This window comes from Antechinus flavipes, chromosome 1, assembly GCF_016432865.1.
Source record: "Antechinus flavipes isolate AdamAnt ecotype Samford, QLD, Australia chromosome 1, AdamAnt_v2, whole genome shotgun sequence".
Classification (NCBI taxonomy): Eukaryota; Metazoa; Chordata; class Mammalia; order Dasyuromorphia; family Dasyuridae; genus Antechinus; species Antechinus flavipes.
In genome coordinates this window covers 240,588,877-240,612,894 of record NC_067398.1, presented here as the reverse complement: position 1 = coordinate 240,612,894, position 24,018 = coordinate 240,588,877, and the positions used below count along the sequence as shown (strand labels likewise).

Here is a 24,018-nt window from a genome sequence, read left to right as displayed (position 1 = left end):
GACTGAGGACTTAGTGAAACTTTTTCTCTCATTCACTGATTCATAGCTTTAGATTTCATCTTTAAAAAAATCATATTACAGGGAAAAAACAAATTTCATGAACCCACTGAATGAAAAAAAAGATAAAGAATAACAGAAGGGAAATTACATAGACTGCCATTATTGCCAGAAATAGTTAGTGGTATCTGTTAATCTATGTAGAAATTTTAAAAAGATTGTCACACCTCCATGTCTGAAGGACTGTGTAAAGAGAATATCCAGAACTCTTTCTTTATTTCAGACAAAGCCTTATAAGATAAAAGTACTGACCCCTCAGAAAGATAACTTTTCTCCACTCCACACATAAATGCTTTATTAGATAGAGCAAAGCCTCCAAAACAACAGGAAACCTTAAGAATGGTGTTCTTGGTTAAGATATTGAGTGTAACAGTGCCATCTGTTCTGGTCTAATTTCAGGGAAAAAAACCAAAACATAACACAACTGTCTTCTAGAGCCATAGAGGAAGGTGAGAACTTGTTAAAATAGAGGGAAGGAAGAAAAAGAAGGAAAGGAAGAAATGGAGGAAGAAAAGGAAAATAATGAGAAAAAGAGACATAGAGAAACAGAAAGAGATAGAGATGAAACCACAAATAAAGGCAGAGACAAATGGACAAAAACATGAAACAAAGGCAGAAACAGAGAGAAAAATAGAGAGAAAGAGATAGAAACACAGAGAGAGAATCAGAGAAGGACACACACAGAGATAGAGAGATAGAGACAGAGACACAGAGAGAATCAGAGACAGAGAGACAAAGAATCAGAAAGTCAGAAAGAGAATTAGAGACGGAAAGAGACAGCAACAGAGACAGAGAGACACAAAGAGAGAATCAGAGAGAGAGAGACAGAGAAAAAGACAGACAGAATCAGTGAGAAAGACAGAGAGAATCAGAGATAAAGAGAGAGAGAAACAGAGACAGACAATCAGACAAAGACAGAGAGGAAGAAAGAGATAGCATCAACAAAAAAATGGAACTGATATACTCAGTCCTTGAGATCACTGAAGAAAAGGAGGTCTAGTTCTTCTCAATTGGCTCTCAAAAGAGAGCAGCAGAAGTAGAACTGTTCATTTTTTTTTCCAGTGACAAAAACAAAAGGAAAAGGTGCAGAAGAGAATGGCAATTTGCATGCAACCTTCCTTACCTGGAGATATCAGCACAGCAGATGAGAACAAGGCAATCTCTTCTTCTGTCAGCTGCAAGGAACACAAATTCTTTGCGAAGTCGAATGCTTCATTCACCAGGTCATCGGAACCTATAAAAGGAAAAAAGAAATTCATTGATAACATTGGAACTAAATGGGACAGTTAAGAAAGCTGCTTTGTATAGTTACTGAAGGGCTTATATTCTGTCTTCCTAGAATCCTTCTCTCGAACAAGAAGCTTAAGCTTAAGGTAGAGAATTCTGTCCTAGCAGTTAAGTGGTATAGCTATGTGATGTATGAAGTTGCTAAGTCCAGAGTTCAAATCTAGATTCAGACACCTATTAGCAGGGTGACCTTTGGTCAAGGCCCTTCAGTTATCTCATCTGTGAAAGGGGAATAACAGCACTTATCTTCCAGGGTTGTTGTGAGGATCAAACAGGAAAATAACTGTAAAGTATATAGTATTGTACCTGGCACATAGAAAGTACTATTTTAAGTACACTATTTCAAAGTCTGATTCTTTTTGTACAGCAAAATAACTGTTTGGACATGTATACTTATATTGTATTTAATTTATACTTTAACATATTTAACATTTATTAGTCAACCTGCCATCTGGAGGAAGGGATAGGGGGAAGGAGGGGAAAAATTGGAACAAAAGGTTTGGCAGTTGTCAATGCTGTAAAATTACCCATGCAAATAACCTGTAAATAAATAAAAAAAACTATAATTAAAAATAAATAAATAAAAAGAAAGTGCTATTTTAATATTAATTATTATTTATTATTATAAGTTCAAATCCAGACTCAGAGACCAGTTAAGTGACATTTGGGCAGGTAACTTAACATCTCTTTGTCTTAGTTCCCTCATCTGTAAAAGGGGAGTCATAATAGCAGCCACTTCCCAGGTTTGATGTTAGCATAAGATATTTTTGTAACATACCATTATCCTGTCACAGAGTAGGTATGACATATATATACTAGCTTTTCTCATTATTATGATTATTATTACTATTAGTGTTAGAAGTAGCAGTCTTATAGATCAAATTCAGAACACCAGAAGGCTGACTTTTGGAATTGAACCACAAGATTAGGGCATCTAGGTGCTTTATGTCAGTAATATCAAAGTCAAATAGAAATAGATCTCCCCAATAGGGTGAATGTGATCTTAGAAAACTACCACCCAACATTATCTATGTTATGTTGATGTTTTATATAGTCAAACATTTCCCAATTTCATTTTAATTGATTCAGATAGGAGTTGAGAGTTTTATAAGTCTCTTGAAGTGTAGTTTGATTCAGACTCTACATTAAGAGGGGAAAATCATTGAATTACATAAAATTTCAGAACTGAATGGGAATTTAGTGTTATCTAGGCCAAATAGAATTCCTGCTCCAACAGGTCTAATAAAAGATCAACTGATCTTTCCTTGGAGATGTCAAATGAGGGGAAATACAACTATTGAGGCTGTGGAAAACTCTAATAGTAGTGAAGCTTTTCTTGATCTTTGTTTCTTTGCAGTTTCCAGCAATTGTCTCTACTTCTGTTTGCTGGGACCATAAAGAATAAATATAATCTTTCTTTTCTATGGCAGCTATTCAAATATCTGAAGATAATTGACCATAGATTTTCAGTTCCTTTAACCAACTCAGATGGCAAGGGCTGAAGGCCAATCTTTATTTTGATTGCCTTTTAGTGATTGCTCTTCAACTTTTAACATCTGTACTAAATTTTGATGGCAAAAAAGTGAAAGGGTTGGACTAGTTTTTTTCCCCCAAGATTTCTTCCAGCTCTAAATCTTGTGATCTTAAGTTTTTTTATGTTCCTGCAATTAGATTTTTATCTGAGTCATTCTCTGGAAAACTAGTTGGTAGACTAGAGCTATATTAGGATTATTCTTTAAGAAAAGGAGACAGAGAAAAAAACTAGAGTTGTTGAACATAGGCAGCTAAGCAAAGGTAATATAGAGATAGTGTATTGACTTAGAATCATGAAGACTCAATTTTGAATTCTTCAAAAAGTTACTGAGCTGTGTGGCCCCAGGGCAAGTACCTTAGTATCTTTCAACCTCAACGGTAAAATAGGCTTAACAGAACTTTTTTCACCTTTTTGTGAGGCACAGATGGGATAATATTTTGTCAACCTTTAAAGCACTTTATAAATGCTAGTGTTATCATGATAGTCAATTAGCAATCCTATAGTAATCCTAAGTTAATTTTTATTTTATGAGGCTGGAAATCTTCCATAGATGTTTGTCAAGTCTTTTTATCCTTTCTTGAAAACCAAGCCTTGGAGACAAAGTGGATGGACATGTATCAACTGCATGGAAGGAATAGTGCCAGCCTTGACCTAATTGCTGCCAACTGACTAGATCAGTTAACAGCATGGGCAAGGAAAAGTGGTGTCCTGCTTTGGCATTTAAGGGCAAGATATGGAGCAGATAAAACCAAGGATCTTGGAAACTTTTCCTGGCAGCAATCCAGGTTTGCTAATGCTCTTTGATCATGCTTCCGTGTCCTGGTGGGTTGATACAGTTGATGAAACAATTCTAATCAGACAGTATTCTACCAGAGTAGAATGCTCTTATGACCTGTAGATCAGGATCTTAGTGTCATGGGTCATCATAAGTACAGCATATAGATTTGAGAAAGCTAGTGTTGGAAGGAACCTTCTGGTTCTACTTTCTTATTTTATGGAGAAGGAAACTAAGGGAGAAAGGAAAGGGAAAGGGAAGAGAAGGGTAAGAAAAAAGAAGGAAAGGAAATAAAAAAGAAAGGATGGGAATAAGCATTTTTATAGTACTTGCCATATAGCAGGCATTATGCAAATTACAAATATTATCTCATTTGATCCAAGACATTAAATTTAAGGGACTGAGTCACAGGACTTTTAAGTGGTCAAAATAGCATTAGAACTCAAGCTCTATGACACCAAGTTCTGGGCTTTCTATTGAACTACTATTTTTAACTTTGGTATTGCAAAAAACCCAACCTGTAGACCATCTTTTTCACCTATGCTCCCTTGCCAGGCTCAATAAACCTTGCCATGATTAATAAATAGAATATCACTGTCTTTGATAGGGCATGGATGATATATGTCTAGTTTAATTAGCTATCCTAACTAGATATTAATAATTCAAGACAAGAATGAAACTTTAAGTATTGTCATTTTTTAAACATAAATGCTACCCACGGCAGCCTGGGATCACCTGGGGATTTTGGATACAGTTAGAAAACCACTGTATAAAGTAGATGTCCTTTAAAAAAAAAAAAACTAAATTAAAACAAAACAGAATTCATTAGGATAAATCCTAGTCTTCTCAATTAAGGATGTGGTCTAGCTCAAAATGTGAGGTACCTTCCAGTACTGTCTTACATTTTAATTCTTAGTGGGTTCATGATTCTTTTGTTTATCAGGTGGGGAGACAAACTCTTCAGCATAGAGTGAATGGATGAATGAATAAATACTTTAATAAGCACTTACTGTGTGTCAAACACTATTTTAAGGTTTGGAGATGCAAATACAGAAAGCAGAAGACAGTCCTGACCCTCAAGGAACTTTACATTCTAATTAAGGAAGACCATAAAAGTATGATGTTTTAAAAAAACGAATTATTCATTCTTACTCAAGTTAGGGTTGAGCCCATAAGGCTTACACTTCTTGGGCTCACACAACAAAGCTAATAGTTAAAGTGATGCAGCTAATTGCAATTAAACAGTAAAACAAACAAACAAACAAAAAACCAAACCAAACAAACAAATCATGACACATCCACTAAAAACAAACTTACCTAAGGCTTTGAACATTTGCATTCCTCCATACTTTCCTTCAAACAGAACAGTGTTGTTTAGTGGGTTGAAGGCACGACACATTCTCACTAAAACCACTTCCAAGCAACCTGTTCAGGTGAAGAAAAAAACATGGAATTTCAATGTAATTGGTTTTTCTTTGTAATCCTATGTATTTAATTTTGTGCATTTAAAAACATTATTCTGAGAAAGGATCCAAAAGCTTCATCTGATTGCCAAAAGGGGTCTCAGACACACATAAAAATCTTTTCTTGGATTACTATTGTAGCATGCCTATGTAAGTATCAAGCAAACCTGAGAAGGAAGGGTTCAGAATTTTAATAACTTCTCTTTAGAGTATCAGAGACAAGGCTAATACAATGAACCTGAGGCTCAGAAACCACAAAGCAACCCCTTGATGCACTTTTTGAGTTTTATGTGGTCTCAGTCTTTCCTGACATGTTTGCATATACATATATACATACAACACAGGAACTAAGTTCTTTTAAATAAATTCAGGTCAGTAGCTGAGGATAGAATTTCTTTTCTTAGGTCATAAAAATAAGAGTAGAGGCACGAGTTCAATTTGAAAATAATAAACTTTAGCCAAATGCTTTCCATGGTTTTTGGTCTGGACATATCCCAAGATCTTCAAACAGATGTTTTAAAAATATGCTTCTAGGACTTTATTGCTGCCAATGCTCCATCAGGACAATAGAAGCTTTCCCTGACTCTAACATTCTTCGTTTTTCTTGTCTTTTGCTTAGCCAATGTGAGAGGCTGCTTAAGGAGAAGGATCATTATAGAGGCCATTTCAGCTATACTTTTAGCCTGGATTATAAAACATTCAATAAACATTTATTAAGTGCTTACCATGTGTCAGGCACTATGCTAAGTAATGAATTAAAGAGTAATTGAAAAGTAAGGAATAACATATTTGTTGTAGTGCTGCACAGGAAAGGTCAGATCAAGGTAGAGGAAATCAAAACAAAACAAAACATATAAGCAAATTAACAGAAAGAACAGCAACAAAAAAAGTGAAAGTATTCCACTTTGAAACACAGTCTCTGTGATCCTCTCTCTGGATGCAGATGGCACTTTCCATCCCAAGAATAGAAGTTTTATAGAATGATTTTACATATATACATACAGACATATATACATGTATACATATATATATTTGCCATCTAATGATGGCCATCTTTTGGGTGGGAGTGGAAAGAGATAAAAAAGCACAAAAATATTCACATGATAACTTTATTATATATTTTTAAAGTAACAAATGATACATAATAGAATTGCAAATTCATGAGCAATATTTTTTAATTCTACTTTTTATGGAAATTATTATTTTGTTTCTTGAATTAAAATAAAAGAAATTAAAAAAGAAAAGAAAAGTAAGGAACAAGAAGACTGGAAAGGTAGGAGGAGGTTACACAGGCTTTTGAATGCACCTAAAGCATTTTATATTTGATCCTGGAGGCAATAGGGAGCCACTGGAATTGTGGAGTAGGGAGGATAATGTGATTAAACGTGTCCTTTGGGAAAATCACTTTAGTGGCTGAAAGGAGGATGGACTGGAGTGTGGAGAACACATGAGGTAAGCAGATCTACCAGCAGATTTTTGCAATAATCCAGTGTCAGAGAAGAGAAGAGGGCATAGTCTAGAGGCATTGCAAAGATGAAATGAACCGGTCCTGGCAACAGATATGGGATTGGTGAGAGGTAGTGGGGGGGGGTTTGCCAAAAATGACTTCTAGGTTGTGAATCTGAGGGACTGGAAAGATGATGTTGCCCTTTACAGTATTAAGAAAAGTTGGAAGGGGGTGGGATCCAGAGAGAAAGATATTGCATTATGATTTAGACATACTGAATTTAAGTTGTGTACTGGACATCCAGTTTGGGATGTCTGAAAGGCTAATGAACATGCATAATTATTTCTCCACTCAAAGTTCTTGGTTATAATTATTCTGGGCAACAAATAGTACATGAAACTTCCCCACAGAACTTATTGCTTTTACTGAGATTTTTCATTTGTGTAGCTACACTCCTGTTCTGCTATGTGACCCCACATTCTTGGGGATCATAGGATCCATTAAGAAAGGATACCTACCACTTGGAAGTTCAAATGCCTGTCATAGAGCATTCTGCAAGCTTGGGGAAAATTCTTAATCAATTTGAATCAACAAAAATTCAATATGTTATGGAGTTCCAGAGATAGCAAGATCAAAACCAAATAGTCCTTATTCTCAAAATTACATTCTACTGAGGGGAAAGGCAGGAAAACAGTAATGATTTCCTCACTCATTCAGAGTCTATTTGAAAGAACCCACCCGTTTATAATGTAAGAAAAAAAAATTAGTCTTGAACTTTTTTTCCTTAGGAATACTTAGAACACTTTGAAAACCTACCTTCATTGACTCTGATAACTTTTCAGACATTATTTCTAGCCCTAATTACAGAGTAATTAATTTAAATTCAACTTAATGTAATGCAATTAAATAGGTATTAAGTACCTACCCTGTGCCAAAACTGGACAGCTAGGTGGTAAAGTAGATAGAATGCCAGACCTAGAGTCAGAAAGACTCATCTTCTCAAGTTTAAATTTGGCCTTTGACATTTACTAGTCAAATAAGTAACTACCTTAGTTCGCCTTAGTTTCCTCATTTTGTAAAATTAGTTGAGGATGGAATGACAAAGCACTCTAGTATTTTTGCCAAGAAACCCCTAAATGGAGTTGTGAAGAATCAGATACCACTGAAAAAGACTGAACAATAACAACAAATGTGGCAAAATAATATTCCTGATTTTAGGGAATTCTACCAGGAGGAATAAAACTTTGTAAAATAAATAATTTTAAAAGGTAGAGTGTGCTAAAACTGGGCTAGTGTCAGAAAAGAACCACGTTAGAACTTTTATATCTAGAGTACTAAAAGTTTATAATACTTTCCCTCTCACAACTTAGGGAGGATGTAGTGCAAACATTATTACCCTCATTTTACAAATGGGGAAACTGAGGCTCAGAGAGGAGCCCTTCCTCAAGGTCACATTTCTAATTCATGACAAAACCAGGACTGGAGGTTAAATTGTACATGGATGTCCAGTGATCTGGTAATAAATACCTCCTGTCAAGGCTGACACAAATCTGAAGTTCCTTAACGTGATTTGAAGAGAAAGCAATGCCTTTCCTTTCCTGCTTAGATAAGGGCGTCACTGAATCCAGGACCAAGCAAGACTGCTTTTTCAGTTATTTCCTGAGTGGTGGGGTGAATGTGGGTGGAGTATGAACACGTTTTTCCTCTCGTCCCTCTTCTCTTCCCACTACCCACCCCCCATTCCCCACAGCCGCACTGGCTGCAGGCTATTCTCATTAAAATGATTGGAATTGACCACAGAGGCAGGGCTCAGTTAGCCTGGATTTGTTTCCCTGAAAACCAGTGTTGGTTTTTTTTTTTTTTTTCCTTACGCGCCAGCTCAGCAATTCAGCCACCTTGACACACTAATTACTTGCCATGCCTGTCAGCCTGGGTCTCTCAGCCTCTGCAATTAATGGCTCCGCTTTCAATAAGCAGAATTGCATTTGACTTCAAAGGAGAATCGAAAGGAAGAACGGGGCATTTTTATTATAGAGAGTTCCCTATGGGAGCTGGAGGACCATGTGTGGGCGGCAAAAATGAGCCGCTTACTGGAAAGGGGATTGATTAGGACCGACACCGCGGTAACTGCCCACCACAGCCTAGTCTAAACTCCACAGGCCCCCATAATCTTGCACATGCTCACCTGACTTCAGGAGTAGAATCTGATCGTTTTGACAGAGCTCCATGAAACCTGTGATCCTCTTCGCAAACTCCACCACATATTGGATTGCGTGAGTGATCTGAACAGCACACTGTTGCCACAATGCCTCTCTGGTCTTCAAGAGGAGAAAAACACACACATAAAGAGTGAAAGAACGAACAAAGAAACTCTCTAGAGACGAGATAAGTGACAGAGAATTGCTGGATTCTTGCTTATCTGTCCCCTGAGCCCCAAGGTGGGAATTTACAGAATCCTCTTAATAAGAGGTAGGAGGTTCGATGTGAATTTATCAAAGGTATTGTGCTACTCTATTTGGACCTTGATAGACTAAAATCATGGGAAAGTGAAAGGGACTAAAATGGGGAAAGGCTTCCAGGACACCTAGTTTCTCAAAGCCACTTTCCCCTTTCTTTTTTCTCCTCTTTTTCTCTTTTAAACAAAAGATACAACTTTTCTTCCTTAAGTAGGGTAAAAGAAACTCTTTGGATTATGTGTAACCCTGCATTTTACAGAGCTGTCTTTCTTGCTTCTGAATGGCCCTTAGCTATTAAAATTGCTAGGCAGGTAGAAGCTCAGGTAATATTTACAGGTAGTTAGTATTAGCCCAGGGATATTTCAAGGCAGTTGAAGTTCATGCTGGGTAATCCAGTGTATAAAGTACTGGGATCTAGAATAAGGAAGACAAGGTTTTTTCTTTTTTCTTTTTTTCTGATCTCACATCCTACTATCTGTATTGCCCCCCCCCCCCGGGTAAATCAATTATTGCTGTTTGCCTCAGTTTCCTTATCTGTAAAATAGAATTATAATAACATCTACTTCTCAGGGTAGACCAATGAGATAGTTATATGCAGTGCCTGGCATATAATAAGGACTTAATAAGTGTTAATTGTTAATAAGTGTATATTGAATTAGATTAAATGAAAAGCATTCGAGGAAAATAAATATGAACAGAAACTGAAGTTTCTGTCTAAAAACAAAACAAAACAAAAACTCTTTAACATTTTAAACAAATGAAAACCATACTTTAATAACATAATAATATAATGGGGGGTAAGCTGACCCAGACTTCATGGGACCATAGAATTTTTGAGCCAGATGAGACTTTTTTGGGAGAAGGAATTGAGGCTGAAAGAGTCAATTCCCCCAAGATCATATAGCTTGCATATGTTATAGGGGTCAGAACCCAGGTTTCCGCAAATTCCAGTCCAGGGTTCTTTGTAATATTTAACATTTTCTATGAAATATAAAAAGAGAATGTTTAGAGCTGGAAGGTTTTTTTTAAGATCACCTAGGAAAGCCCCTCATTTTTTACAGATGAGGAAACTGAAGCTTGGAAAGGAGAAGTCTTTTATTCAAAATTAACTAAAATAATCTCTTCATCAACAATGATAGTCTACCTGTAAACAGTTAAATGTGCTTTTCTTTTATCATCATAAAATGTGATAAGGCATGATAGATATAGAGTTGGTAAGGACAATAAAAACTATCTAGTCCTACAACTTCCTTTTATAGATGAGAAAACTGAGGTTCAGAGACAAACTGACTCAGCTAAAGTCACACATATAGCAAGTGGTGAATTCCATATTTGAATCTAGGGCCTCTGAGTCTAAAGCCTTTCCATTACTCTAGGCTGCTTCTGACTCGAAGACTCACACTGAATATTGTTATGACTTTTTTTTTTTTAAAGGAAAAAAAGACATTGAATAACCTATCAGTGAATGTCTTAGAAAGTTCTTTAGAGCTCTTTTTCTCTATGCTTTCAGTGGATTAAAAATATATATATTATTCAGCTATTCCTTCTGTTCATCCCATTAGAATCCTTTACCAACATGGTAAGATACTATTAAATGTTCTAAAGATGGTGGCAGCAGGGATGGACAGCTACAGGATTACAAGTAAAAGAGGTAAGGCTCTTCACACTTTCTTCAAATACCTTGCTCTGATACGCCTTAATTTCTTCATATGTGTGAGTCTGCCAGGCTAGCTGATGTAGCTCCTCCATGGTGTATTGACACGTCTCCAAATGGGACTTAATGATGTTCTGTGCAATTCGATCTAGGAGAAAGAAAAATCAATTTGTAGGTTTGGGAATAAAACTGCTCTCTACAAGGAAATCAGCTTTGCAAATATTTAATGTTTGAAAGCAGTTTGGAAACATGCTATTGTGTCAGGAAGTTATTTTTTTATTTTTATTTTTCCTCCTCCAAATTCTGTCTGCCTCACAGGCTCGAGACAAATTATCCACTTGGATATTTTTCAGAATCACTCTATCCATTAAGAGGATGGAAACTTATACTTGGTGACCCTTTCCTTACATGCTTTCTGACCCCATTATTGATATCCTTGCTAGTTGTAAAAGATTTCACTTTATTATTACTGTCATTATTGCTATCAAATTAAGCTAAAACAATTGTGCCTTATGTTGTTTGGGCTAAGAATACTCTAACAGTCTTAACACTTCCCTTGAAAACATCTTAAATGAGCTTGGAAAACATGAAAAGTCTTTAAAAGCAGCAATGAACACCGTCTGTCTTCAGTTCCTTGAAGTTCAAATTTGGCTGTGGTTAGTAGGAGGTCCCCTAAAAAAAAATCACGATCTCTCAGCTATCTGAGGGAATGGCTGGTGGATACTTTGGGGAAGATGCAGAACACAGGAAAACCAAACTACTTTCTGGCAAGGCAAAGGTTTTAAGTGGCATTTCAGTCTTTAGTTTGTTATCCATACTCTATGAAGCAGAATCTAGGAATACCCTTTTGTTTCATCCTCTCCCTGATTTCTGATAATTTTCATGATTATGCTGAGATTAAGTAATGCCAGAATGGTAAAGGAATATTTAGTATATACAAGTTTGAATCTCAACAATCCAGAATCAGCTTAGAAACAAAACTATAGGATACTATGAACATTTGTTTGGCTTAGAACTATGGTATTCCAAACTTGGCCAGAAAAGTTGATATATTAAAAGAACTGTGGAAGCCAAGAAGAAATCTCTTGGCTCATAATGGCATTCCTAGTATTATCTCCTGGGTATTCAGATCAAAACTTTGAAGATCTCCTTTCCCATATGAAAGAAAAGCTTCCTATTTTTATCTCTAGGATTGGGTGATTTTAATTCACTCCAAGATTTTGAAATTCAATTTAGATCCAATATCAGAACTCCCTTTTCACCTTTTTCCAGGTGAGGAGGTAAGAAAAAGAAGTAAGACTCTCCACACTTTCTCCAAATACCTTGCTCCCATAAGCCTTAATTTCTTCATATGTGTGAGCCTGTCCGGTTAGCTGGTGTTGCTCCTCCATGGTGTACTGACACCATTTCCTGCCTGGGAGATTTTGAGTTTTGAATCATGGTGATTGACTAGGAAATGCTAGTGCATTTACTGTGGATTTCTAGTTATTTTTTGGCACATGCATTCATGTATGCATGTGTGCAATTGTGTATGTGTATAGAAGTTTTTAGCACAAAGAAGCAAGACATGATTCTATGAACAAATGCAGGAGTAGAGCAAAGATCATAGACATCAAGGGCATTTCCAGACCGATATATTGTCTAATAAGAACCTTAAAATAGCAACAAAACTCACTATAAATATAAACTATTAGGAAAATGCTAAATTGTAGTGTTCTTAGTTCCTGCATTTAACATTTCTACTTGTATTGGTTCCTGGTTTATACAATGCTTAAAAATATTCCTACACTCATATCTGAGATGGCTTCACTGACTTCCCTTTTTACTTAAATAAATTGGGTTTTACTCAATACTAATCTATACTTTAATAAGAATGAATAGTAGTATAATAGCTCATTGTTTATGAATCTTGATGATCAAAATGAATGCAAACATCTAAAATATAGACACAAGCACATGGTGTCTTAAAAGTCTTAGTGTTATTTTCAGTTTAAAAAATGTAAGCTTAAAATCACATTAAAACTTTTAAATATTCTATAAAAACATAAGTTTTTTTGTTTTGTTTTTGTTTTTCTTTCTGGAAAGGTACTGCAAAGTCTGGAGAGTACTAGATTTGAAATTAGAAGCGGGTCCTCAACATTTATTAGGTAGTTGTGCTAGGGGAAAATCCTTTAAGTTCTCTGAGCCTCAGTTTCCTCATTTCTAAAATAAGGTTGGATTTGATGGTAGTATAATAGATACTAGCCTTGGAGCCAGAAAAATTTAATTTCAGATCCTCACTGAGATACTAGCTGTGTGATCCTGAGTAACTTGCTTAACTTCCCTGTGTCTCACTTTTGTCATCTGTTAAATGAGAGGGTAGGATACAAGGGCTATTAAGGTTTCTTCCAGTTCTTGCTCTGTAGTTTTATGCCTCTTTTCTGGTATGTTATCCTCTCTATGCCTACTGCTCAAAAGGGTTGAATAGGAAGAAAAATTTTCATTAGTTCAGTCCAGTCCATTTCCTGCCGTGCCACATTGTCCTCTTCTCATTGTCTCTTGAGCCAGAAAAATTGCCAAAACTGCTTGGAAAAGCAGAAAATGAAACTGTATATAAAGTCCTCTCCAGGGAGCAGCCATGTGAGAAAGTCTAGACACAAAAGATAGAAGTAAAAGGGCAAAGGAGATAAGAAAATTTGGGGCAATTATGTTCTCTTTGCTGCCTTTGAGTGCTGTGGGGGCTCCTTTGTGCCCACTTTGTATCAGACCCTTTTATTGCCCCTAAACTATAAACTGCTGCATGCAGAAGCATCTTAGGACAAGAGGTGGCAGGATGATGGGTTCTGAGTTTGTCCAGGAGGATTTGTTGACAGGTGGAATTCAAACATCTAGAGAAGTGATGTTTATGAGTTGCATTTATTATTCTCCTATGGTCAATGGATGAAGTCACTCTCTTAAAGATGTGGGGAAGAGAACCTGCTAGAAAAGACATCAATAATTTTCCTCTAGTTTAAGACATTGTGTATGTGTATGGGGCCAAGGATGTGTATAGTGGTCAAGGTAGGGGGTAGAGGGAAAGAAGGAAGGAGGGAGTTAGAAGAAGAAGAGAGTCATCATATTGATTTGAAAAGTTACAAACTATTGAGGCTCTTAAAATATTTAATTACCACAAAGAAGTTAAAAAAAAATCTGTGAAATAGTGCATTTCTCTAACTATGAACCTAATTAAAATGTCTTCTTCATAAAATGAGGGCATTGGACTACACGACCTCTGAGGTCCCCTTTAGATTTAATCAATCATCCCAAGCCAATGAAGGCTATATATAATTGTAGCTAACATTTATGTAGCACTTTACAGTTTGCATAAAACTTTACATGTATCATTTTGTTTGGTCTTCAGAACAATCCAGGTAGATAGCTGTTATTATTCTTATCCTCATTTTATAGACAAGAAAACTAAGAATGAGGGAAATTAAGTGATTTTGTCTAGAGTTACAGACCTAGTGAATATCTGAGACAAACTTTAAACAAAGTACTACTGACCCCAACTTCTGTCTATTGTATTACTCAGATGTCTGATAGATAATAGTCTGGATTTAGAATTAGGAATACTTGGATTCAAATACTATCCCAGTTGCTTACCAGCAAGTCATCCAATTTCTCTGAATTTCAGTATCCTCATCATATTCTGAAGAATTGTCATGAGGATCAAATGAGATCATGAAAATAAAGTGCTTTGTAAGTTAGATTGTTTTATAAATATGATCCTTATATCCTAGGATAATAATGGAATAACCTATTTCTAAATGATCAGGATCTTAATCATGATAGAATGATACTTGTCTCTTTTTTCCAAAAGAAAAGGCTTTGAATATACAATTATTATATTTTAAATTGTATGGTAATTAAAAAAATAAAAATAGATGAAAAAAAAACTTCTTTCCTAGAGAAGTTTGTAGTCGAGATGAGGAATACCCATATGTCATAGTATAGTGACATAATTTAAAAAAGCCTAGGCAAGCAGCTAGGTGTCCAGTGGAAATAGCAGAAGATCTGAAATCAAAAGATTTGTATTCAAATCCAATCTCAGAAACTTATTTGCTTAATGACTCTAGGCAAGTCACTTTGCCTCTTCTCCCTCATTTGTAAAATGTGGATGATAATAGCCCTTACCTCCCAGAATTGTTGTAAAGATTAAATGAGATATCTCTAAAGCACTTAGCACAGTATCTGGTATATAGAAAACACTATATAAATGCTAGCTATTATAATTATACTTCTCAATGCTCCAAGAAACTTTTTTTTCTTTTATGCCTTTTATGAGGCAATTGGGGGTAAGTGACTTGCTATTTTGTTAAGCTATTAAGTAAGTGTTAAGTGTCTGAAGCTGGATTTGAACTCAGGTGTGTGCTCTATGTATCATGCCATCTACCGCTCTCCCCCCCTCCCCCCCCAGCGCCAAGTAATTTCTAAGATTGTGCCCTACAAAGAAAGCATTCATCTGCTTTGAAACAGGAAGTTTTTTTCCCAGAAGTGCCTTATATCAATGGTGTTAAACTCAAGATTCCATTAAACTTTAAATAAGGAAACCTTGTAGAGTTCACATTGACTTAATTTTAAAATTTAATATTACCTATGTTTTTATCATATTTCTATTTGGTTAAAAATATTCCAAGTACATTTTAATCTGATTTAGGCCTACTCCAGAGTGTTGTGGGTGTTAGTATTGTTTGATACCTCTACTATACACCAATGAAATCATAAATCTCCTCCCTTACCACTCCCAACTCCACTATCACTATCATCACTACCACCACTACTATCCTTAAGAAATGGTCATTTTTCCCCCTCCATAACATTCTAGAGTTAAGCAAAGAGTAATAAATGGATAACTTTTCCACTAAATGAATAACTTATTTTGCTTGGCTAAAATTTTTTTTTTTGTAATAAAATCTTCTGATTTCTTAATTCTGCATACAAAAATGGTTGTCAGCTTATTTTCATAGGAAATAAATACACTAAAGGGAAATGTGAAATTTTTTGTTTATAACTGAGAAATTGTACAATTTTACCAACTTCTCAATTCTATTCATGAAAAGGGTTAAATAAGCTTATTTTCATAGAAAATGAATATACTCAGAAGAAAGGTGACTATTTTTTGTTTAAAACTGCAAGTTATATAAAAAAATCTGCCAATCTTTTAATTCTATTGTATGAAAGGGGTTAAATCAGCTTATTTTCATAGGAAATAAATACACTGAGAGGAAAGGTGACAGTTCTTTGTTTATAACTGCGAAGTTACAAAATGAGGACCAGCTTGCAGCTTCCAAAATAGCAAGTGACCTTCTGCATTTCTGATTTCAACCGCTCAGCTGGCTTTTCTCACTAAAAGAGCTTATTTTAGAATTCACTGGCCCTTTTCTGCAAGTGGTGCTCTCCAAAGGCTAGAAAGTCGGGGATACATTCCCATTGAGACGCTAGCCTCATTGGAACCCCACATGCCAGCAGAGGCAGAAATGCTGAGGGTCTCTTTTAAAACCACCATTCTACTTATTATTATTATGCCCACCAATGACCCAACTCTACCACAAGAAGAGAAAGCTGAGAATCAAAGATATACATAGCGTTAGGGGGTGAAGCCTGTGAACTCATGATTTCTTTTGTTTTACTTTTCTCATGAGAAAAAATCCCAGTCTTTTCTCTTGGTGATTTGAACCACCCAGTTTTTTTTTTTTTTTTTTTAAACTTGGAGGTATACTTCCCAAAGCACTAATACTCAGCTTCAATTAACATGATTAATGAATTTTTAATTTGCCACTTACCCTTAGGATCTAAAGAGTAGCTGACTGCTTAGTTCAGCTTATACCCAAAGTGGAGTTCCTTTAGGGGATTCACTTTGAATTAATGCCAGAGTACCTCCAGAGATTTGCTCAGAGCTCAAGCTAAGTATTTTCATCAGGTTTTTCAGGATATCACTATCTACCTGAATCCAGGCTCTTAAAATTGTTTCTATAACAACAAAACATCTAAGTAATAGTTTAAAAAACATTCCAGATGTTCATTTGATCTGATACCAAACCCTCTTCAATAAAATAAAACAAAAAAAAAAAAGCAAAAGAATAATCCCATAGTTTTGGTTGTCATTTTTTTCCTTCTTTCAGTTGACTATTTTTCAGTAGAGAAAGTCTGAGGATTCAGGCTATATCTGTAAAATGGGGACAATAATAGTATTTACCCCTACTGTTGCTGTGAGGATCAAATGACATAATTGTAGAGTGCTAACCACAGTGCCTGATACATAGTAAATGATATATAAATGTTAGCTATTATTATTTCTATCATTGCCACCACCACCATCATTGTTATTTCTAAACTTTCTTGTAAAATTTGCTGTTTCTAAGATGAAACTATTAACACTGTTCAAATAAAAAACAGATATCTACCATTGTTACATTTCCTCAAGAGAACATAATTATCATAGGATGATAGATTCAGAATTGAAAGGGACCATATAGACATTTTCTTGGCCAAGTTTCTCATTTTATATATGAAGAAACTGAAGCTCAGAGACTATAAACAACAACAGTCCATGGCCTATGTATCCCAGTATTGTTCCAATAGTATTTACTACAAAGGGATATTTTGTGGGAGGGTAATATGCCTTTTACTGATGCTAGACTCAAAAGCTAGATATAAATGGCAGAAAAAAAATCAAAAGGCCAAAAGAAAGTAAAACAAAATAAAAGAAAAAGGATATTGGGGTGAACTATTTAGAAGCATGAGATTATATCCAAGATCTGGGATAATTTATGTAATTTCCCTTTTGGATAGGGGATACATGCACAATAATGCTGCATCTGTTGTAGCCAAAAAGGAGAAATATCTTCCTCTAAGATCCATCCTCCTCCTCTCCTTCCTCCTCTTACACACCTGTGACAGATATCTTCCTCTAGGTTTAAGATATAGTCTTGTTTCCTACTTGCAGGTCTGAAAATTGAGCTCTCCCCTCTCAAAATGAAAGAAATTGGATCATCTTAGGAAGTTGGAGGGAGTTCAAGGAGTGGAGGGAGCAGCAAACTTAGTCAGAAAGATCTGATTTAAAATCCAGCCTCATACACTCTCTAGCTGAGTGACTTTGGGCAAGATACTGTTTTCTCAGTTTCCTCATCTGTAAATTAAGCTGGAGAAGGAAATGGCAAATCACTCCAGTATCTTTGCCAAGAAAATCCCAAATGGGGTCATGAAGAGTTACACATGACTGAACAACAAACAAAAGGAATTTAGAAACTGTAACAGAGGGATAAAATGCTTTTCCTAAGGTCATACAGGTAGTTAATGACAGAGTCAGAGTTTGAACATAGGCACTCCAAATTCAAACTCTTGCATTCTTTCTATTGTAAATTATCCTTCTCACCTGGCACAGATATTAGCCATAACATTCCTTGAGTTTTATAAGAGAAAGGTGTCCTCTGAATAGCACATTATTATTAATAAGATTTTAAAAAATAAAACCATAATAAGCATGTGAAATAGTAGCAATTATGATAAAAAATAAAAGAGTGCTCAAAATTAATTGAAACTAAGCCCAATATAAATACATATATAGATGAGATCAATGTTAATCAACAAGTTTAGGAAGGAGCATTTTTTTTTTTTTTGCAGTGTTTGGAACTTCAAGTAAGAATCATTTTGGGCTGGAGAATAAAATCGTGAAATAGAATAGAAAGCTCAAATGAGCAATTCAAATGTTCAAAAGGGTGACATGGGAAAGTAAAAAAAAAAGCCCAAGCAATACAAAACAAATTGGATATTTAATCTGTTTCCCTCTTTGTATTTTAAAGTGTGAAAGACAGTTTTGGACTAAAACAATTTTGTGTGAGTGTGTGTGTATATGTGTATATGACACATATGCATTCATGCACACAAGATTTTGAAAATTGTAGATCCTGTTCTTGAAAAATACTTCCATAACAACAAAGAAATGCCTTTTATAAGGAATATGTTAATATTTGAACTCAATTTTCAGAAGAAAATGTCTTTTTTTAAAAACAATAGGAAAAGTTTAATACATTTGTATATGTTGTTTTTTGAAAAAAAAATTAAGGAATAAGGTGATGAGGAAAAAGGAGCAAGAAAAAAAAGATAAGAGAAGAAAAAAATGGCTTTTTGTTAACTTTTCTTTTAAAAGTTTTTGGGCAAATCATTTCACCTCTTAGTATCTTACCTTCTTTGGATCTGCCCAACAGCCTGGGGAAGTATTTAACTGCAGGTATATTTTATAAAGACCTATTCTAATGCTTGGCAAATTCAGATGGAGGGGGGTATCATGAGAATTGCTCTTCATCTTGATTCACCATACTCTTTGTTTTGATTCTTGGGGAGAATTTCTATAGAGTTACTTGGGATGAGAGCATGACTTGCCTTACACTTTTAAAAACACAAGGAAAACCCTCCTGTAAAGACCAGGGTCCTTTAAAGTCTACTCTTACTCCACTAAAAACAAAATAATAGGGGGAAAAACACCTCACAACCAAATCACACAAAGGACAATTAGTGAGTTTTGACTTTGGACACAAATGGTCAAAGTCTAATTATGGGATTTGCCCATGGCCATCATTAATAATGATTTTTACTACTTGGATTTTGTTTGACATGTCAATTGATTGGGTAATTTAAATAGATGTCAATCCCCTTGTGGAGATTTATTCAATGGACTTCTGACATCCATTTCAGAGGACATTCTTTGGAGGCCATTTCTATATTTTCAAGTGATTAAACCAACTAATTAAAAACAATAACTTGATTACCTTCAATTATGTTAATATGCTTAGATAATTGAAGAAGAAAACAAATATATCATCAGTGAGAATGGTCCTGTGTTGAGGCAGAAAAATGGAATTTAACTAATCTTTTAAGTAATCCAATCCAGAGCTTCTTTACCTAAGGTCTGTAAATTTTCTCCTAATGTTGATAACTATATTTTAATGAAATTAATTTACTTGTAATTCCAGTGTTGCTGTTGTTTTTGCTCTTCTTCTTCTTCTTCTTCTTCTTCCTCGTAAAGCAATTGGGGTTAAGTGACTTGGCCAGGACATGAACTAGGAAATGTTAAATGTCTGAGGTCAAATTTGAACTCTGGTCCTCCTGATTTCAGGACTGGTAGTCTGTTTACGGTGCTATCTAGCTGCCTCAAGTTATTTATTAAACAAAAACAGCAACAGCAACAACAACAACAAAACAACAACAACAACAACAACATTATTTTGAGAAGGAGTTCTTAGGCCTTCCTGATGTACATTCATTAAAAAGAAAGTTAAGAAACTCTAATGTAGTTTAATCACTCCTTTGACAGAGGAGTGGGCTTTTCTTATTCCAAGATTTTTCACTGTTCCCTCAAAAAAAAAAAGAATTGAGAATTAAATAATGACTTTCTAAGTTACTCTTTAGATAGGATACAGATTTAAACAATAGTTATTTTTCCTTTACCATAGTAGTTACAGTGCTATATTAAAGCAGACATATAGCTTTGGGTCTTCTAAAAAGAGATAATCTATGCAGAATGTTTTGTAAGGAAGCTGGAGGCACATTATATAAAGGGCTGAACCTGTAGTCAGAAAGATTAGATCAAATCTAGCTTCAGATACTTGCTATGTGTGTGAACCTGGGTAAGTCATTTAGCCTCCTTCAGGCTATTTCTCATCTATAAAAAGGGATAATAAGAGCACATACCTCCCAGAGTTGTCATGAGGATAACATGAAGTGATCTCTGTTAAGTGTTTTGTAAACCACAAAGCATTACATAAATTCTACTTATTGTTCTTCATAAACCATAAAAACTATTTAATAATAGTCATGATGATGGCAACTGACTTTTATATAACCATTTTAAGTTTGTAAAATATTTTATATACTTTGTCTCAATTAAAGTTTACTACACCTCTGTGAGGTAGGTGCTTTTATCACCCCCATTTTATAGTTGAAAAAATTGCAGCCCAAACATTTGCTTATGCTAGTAAACCAGAGCTAGTAAGCATCAGAGTATGGATTTATTCTCTGTAAGTCTAGTATTCTTCTACTCTGCACAGAAGTGAACTCTCCCATAACATGCTTGTTAATCTTTCTAGCACTTTCCTGCATTATCATGTCAGTACTGAATTAATTTATTTTAGTAAGTGGCAGTACTAATTGATCTTATAGTGGCAAGGGTCTCTATGTGGATCAGTTAATATTCTTTTGTTCTGAAGCCCTACATGAATGAAACATCATTTATTTTTTACCATGTGCCAAACACTATGCTAAAAGTTGGAGACACAGAAACAAAAATGAAAATCATCCTTGCCTTCAAACAGTTTATATTTGACTGAAGGAGACAACATAAATGGGGGAGAGGAGGCCAGTGAATTGTTTCTTGCAAATCTATCTACACTACTACTACCAAACAACTCAAAGCTCTCACCTTTTTGGTGGCAGGTCACTAATGTGATTTCATGAATGAAGGAGTTATTATGATAGTAGTGTAAGTGCTGTGGGATGCCTGAAAATTATTAAATGCCTAGGATCTGACATCTTTAAGGTCTGGCCTAATTTCCCTGGCTATTGAAAGTGGGAGCTGCCTGGTGGGAGCTGTTTCTGTAGTCACCACATATTCATCACTTCCCTGCTTCATCTTACTTAGCTACAGGCAGAAACTGATGAAATTTCCTTTTCTTCTCCCTTGATGCAAAATCTTTCATATCTAACAGGACTATTTTTTTTCAGTTGTGTTAAAAAGGAAAATTCTGATCTGCAAGGAGCCCCTAATAATTTCTTTATGTTTTCATTGATAAGTGTTTAGTATCTCCTCAGGTAGACTTTGAATTTGGGGTCAAAAATCAATTTGATCCTCTGTCTCCAGAGCAACTTTACTTGAAGCAGATCAATTTCTCATAATTTCTGCCCTAAATAATTTTTAAAAGATTCTTTAGAATATTTGTTTAATCTGGTAAATTCCAGAGTATGAGGGAAATTCATTATTTTATTTTAACACCATTTAAAATGCATAAAATGTATACACACACACACACACACACACACACACACACACACACTCACATTTATATACATTTCATTTCTTGTAAGAAATTACCAGGATCACCATTATATTGTAGTAGCAGCACTCTTTCTATTGCTGTTGCTCAAACAAGGTTCCAAATCAGGACATTTTCATGGATTGTTCCCCCCATGACTAGAAAGCTCTCTGCTTCCTGGATTCCTTCAAGTCTCAGCTAAAACCCCATCTTCTACAGGAAGCCTTTCTCGATCCCCTTGAATTCTAGTGACTTCCATCTACTGTTTATTTCCAAATTATTGTGTATATATATATTGTTTGTACATAATTGTTTATCTGCACAGTGTCTGACACATTGTAGCTGCTTATTAAATCTTTGTTGACTGAATACCACTAGCTGAGGGTAATGACATTAATAATGAAGAAATATTATTTTGAAATGCCTGGGGCTTGTACTGGCCCCCTTAGAGAGAATTCTTTCATCAGGTATGTTCCCTTTAGAGCATGACACAAGAAAGGAAGTTGAATTGACCTCTTCCCTAACTAGCTAAGAGGTATTCTCCAATTTATTATCCCCTGAATAGGCCTTTGGTAGATCCCATTTAACTTGAGCCCTGCTCCCATCTTTACTAAGAGCTAATAGATAATAACAAGAAAATCTGGCCCTTTTAAAGTATAAATTTTGAATGCACGGTTATCTTTCAACAATGTATTAATAAAAGCAAATATCACTGGTTATCTTAAACTGGATAGAACTTGGAATTCTAAGGAAAAGGGATTTTTAACATTTTAAAAATGTATGTATTTTTAAAAGATGAAAAGGCAGAGTAATAATATTTTCAAAACTTTTATCTTTTATAAACAAAAGTAGTGCATCATTGAAAACAAATTTGCTGGCCAAGATCTTCCCTGTTGCAATCTCCTGTAACTAAAAATACTCAATCTTCAGGGAGGAATTTTTTTTAAAAATGAAGTTTATTTACATTTAAAAATGATCAGAATTCTGTGTTCAGTAAATACACACACACACAGAGTAAAACATAGAGGTAACATATATGGTGGCTCTGGAATTAAGTGATTTAGTGATTTAGCTTCTTTAGTGATTTTCTGTGTGATTTTGGGCAAGTTAGTCTTGCTGGTGGCCTTACTTAGAAAATGAAAGGGTTAGACTAGAGACCTCTTGAAATCCTTTCCAGCTTTAGATTTATAATGCTATAAGGAGACAGATAATGACTCATAATTATATAATACTTTAAAAGTAAGAGGACATAGGTATTATTAAAAGAGTGATGTTTATTAGTTGACATCTGAAGGAAGAAAATTAAGGCTAGAACATCCAGATTCAGGCCACATGTCAAAGCTAATCAGACAACCTGACCTTTTGGTTTTACTGAATTGTCTGGTGGTTTAATGAATTTACTGGGTTATTGTGGAGTCGTATAGATAGAAGCTCAGTTATCTTTTGTACTAGATGAAATGCCTTCATTCAGAAACATTTTCCATCCTTGTTCAGTCATTTTTCAGTTGTGTCAGACTCTTTGTGACCCCATTTGGGGTGTTCTTGGTAAAGTGGTAAAGTGATTTGCTGTTTCCTTCTCCAATTCATTTTATAGATGAGAAAATTGACTGAGGCAAACAGTGTTAAATGACTTGCTCAGAGTCACAAAGCTAGTAAGTATCTGAAACTGAATCCTGACTCCAGTCCTGATACTCTGTGATGATCCCATTGTAATAGTAAATCCCTGGGCTGGCTATGTTTCTTTCTTGGTGCAGGAGGTAATCTCTTTTCTCTATTCTCATAATCCTCTCTTCTCTACTGTCTTTTAAGTCTTAAATAGTTTTCCACTTCCATATACTTTACTTCTGTCTATTAGAGATCTCCCTTTCTTTAAAGCTCAATTTGGATGCCAACTCTTTCATGAGACCTATTATGACCTCTCTTTTTCCCTTCTTCATCCTAGAGTTGAAAGTGATCTCTTCCTCCTCAGGTTTCTCATTGCACTTTGTCTGAACCTCTCTTTTGCACTTATCTCATTCTGCCTTATACTATAGCTATTTGCTAGCTGTCTTTTATCTTTTTAGATATATAGTTCTTCACTGCAGAACTTGGGGTATACCTACCTTTATCTCTCTAGTGCCCAACACAGAGCAATTATTGGTAGAAGTGCTAATAAACATTTACAGCATTACAATAAACTTGATAACTGAGACAAGAAGTTTGCTTTCCATTTTCTGTTTTTTCCCCCAAATTTACATGAACAGTTTCTCCAATGAATTGCAATTTTATCCTCATTTTCTATTTAACTCTTTGATCTAAGG

At 35.2% G+C, this 24,018-nt stretch overlaps 1 protein-coding gene across 1 annotated transcript in view; it reads right to left on the bottom strand.

The window, feature by feature from the left end:
• RORB (RAR related orphan receptor B) overlaps positions 1-24,018 on the bottom strand; it is a 259,834-nt gene that overhangs the window by 23,002 nt on the left and 212,814 nt on the right. The window contains exons 5-8 of the mRNA XM_051998503.1: positions 10,700-10,821; positions 8,749-8,881; positions 4,971-5,078; positions 1,181-1,291 (exon numbers count right to left, since the gene is read on the bottom strand). Of these exons, the coding sequence (XP_051854463.1) occupies positions 1,181-1,291; positions 4,971-5,078; positions 8,749-8,881; positions 10,700-10,821 (474 nt within the window). The remainder of the gene's footprint in view (positions 1-1,180; positions 1,292-4,970; positions 5,079-8,748; positions 8,882-10,699; positions 10,822-24,018) is intronic.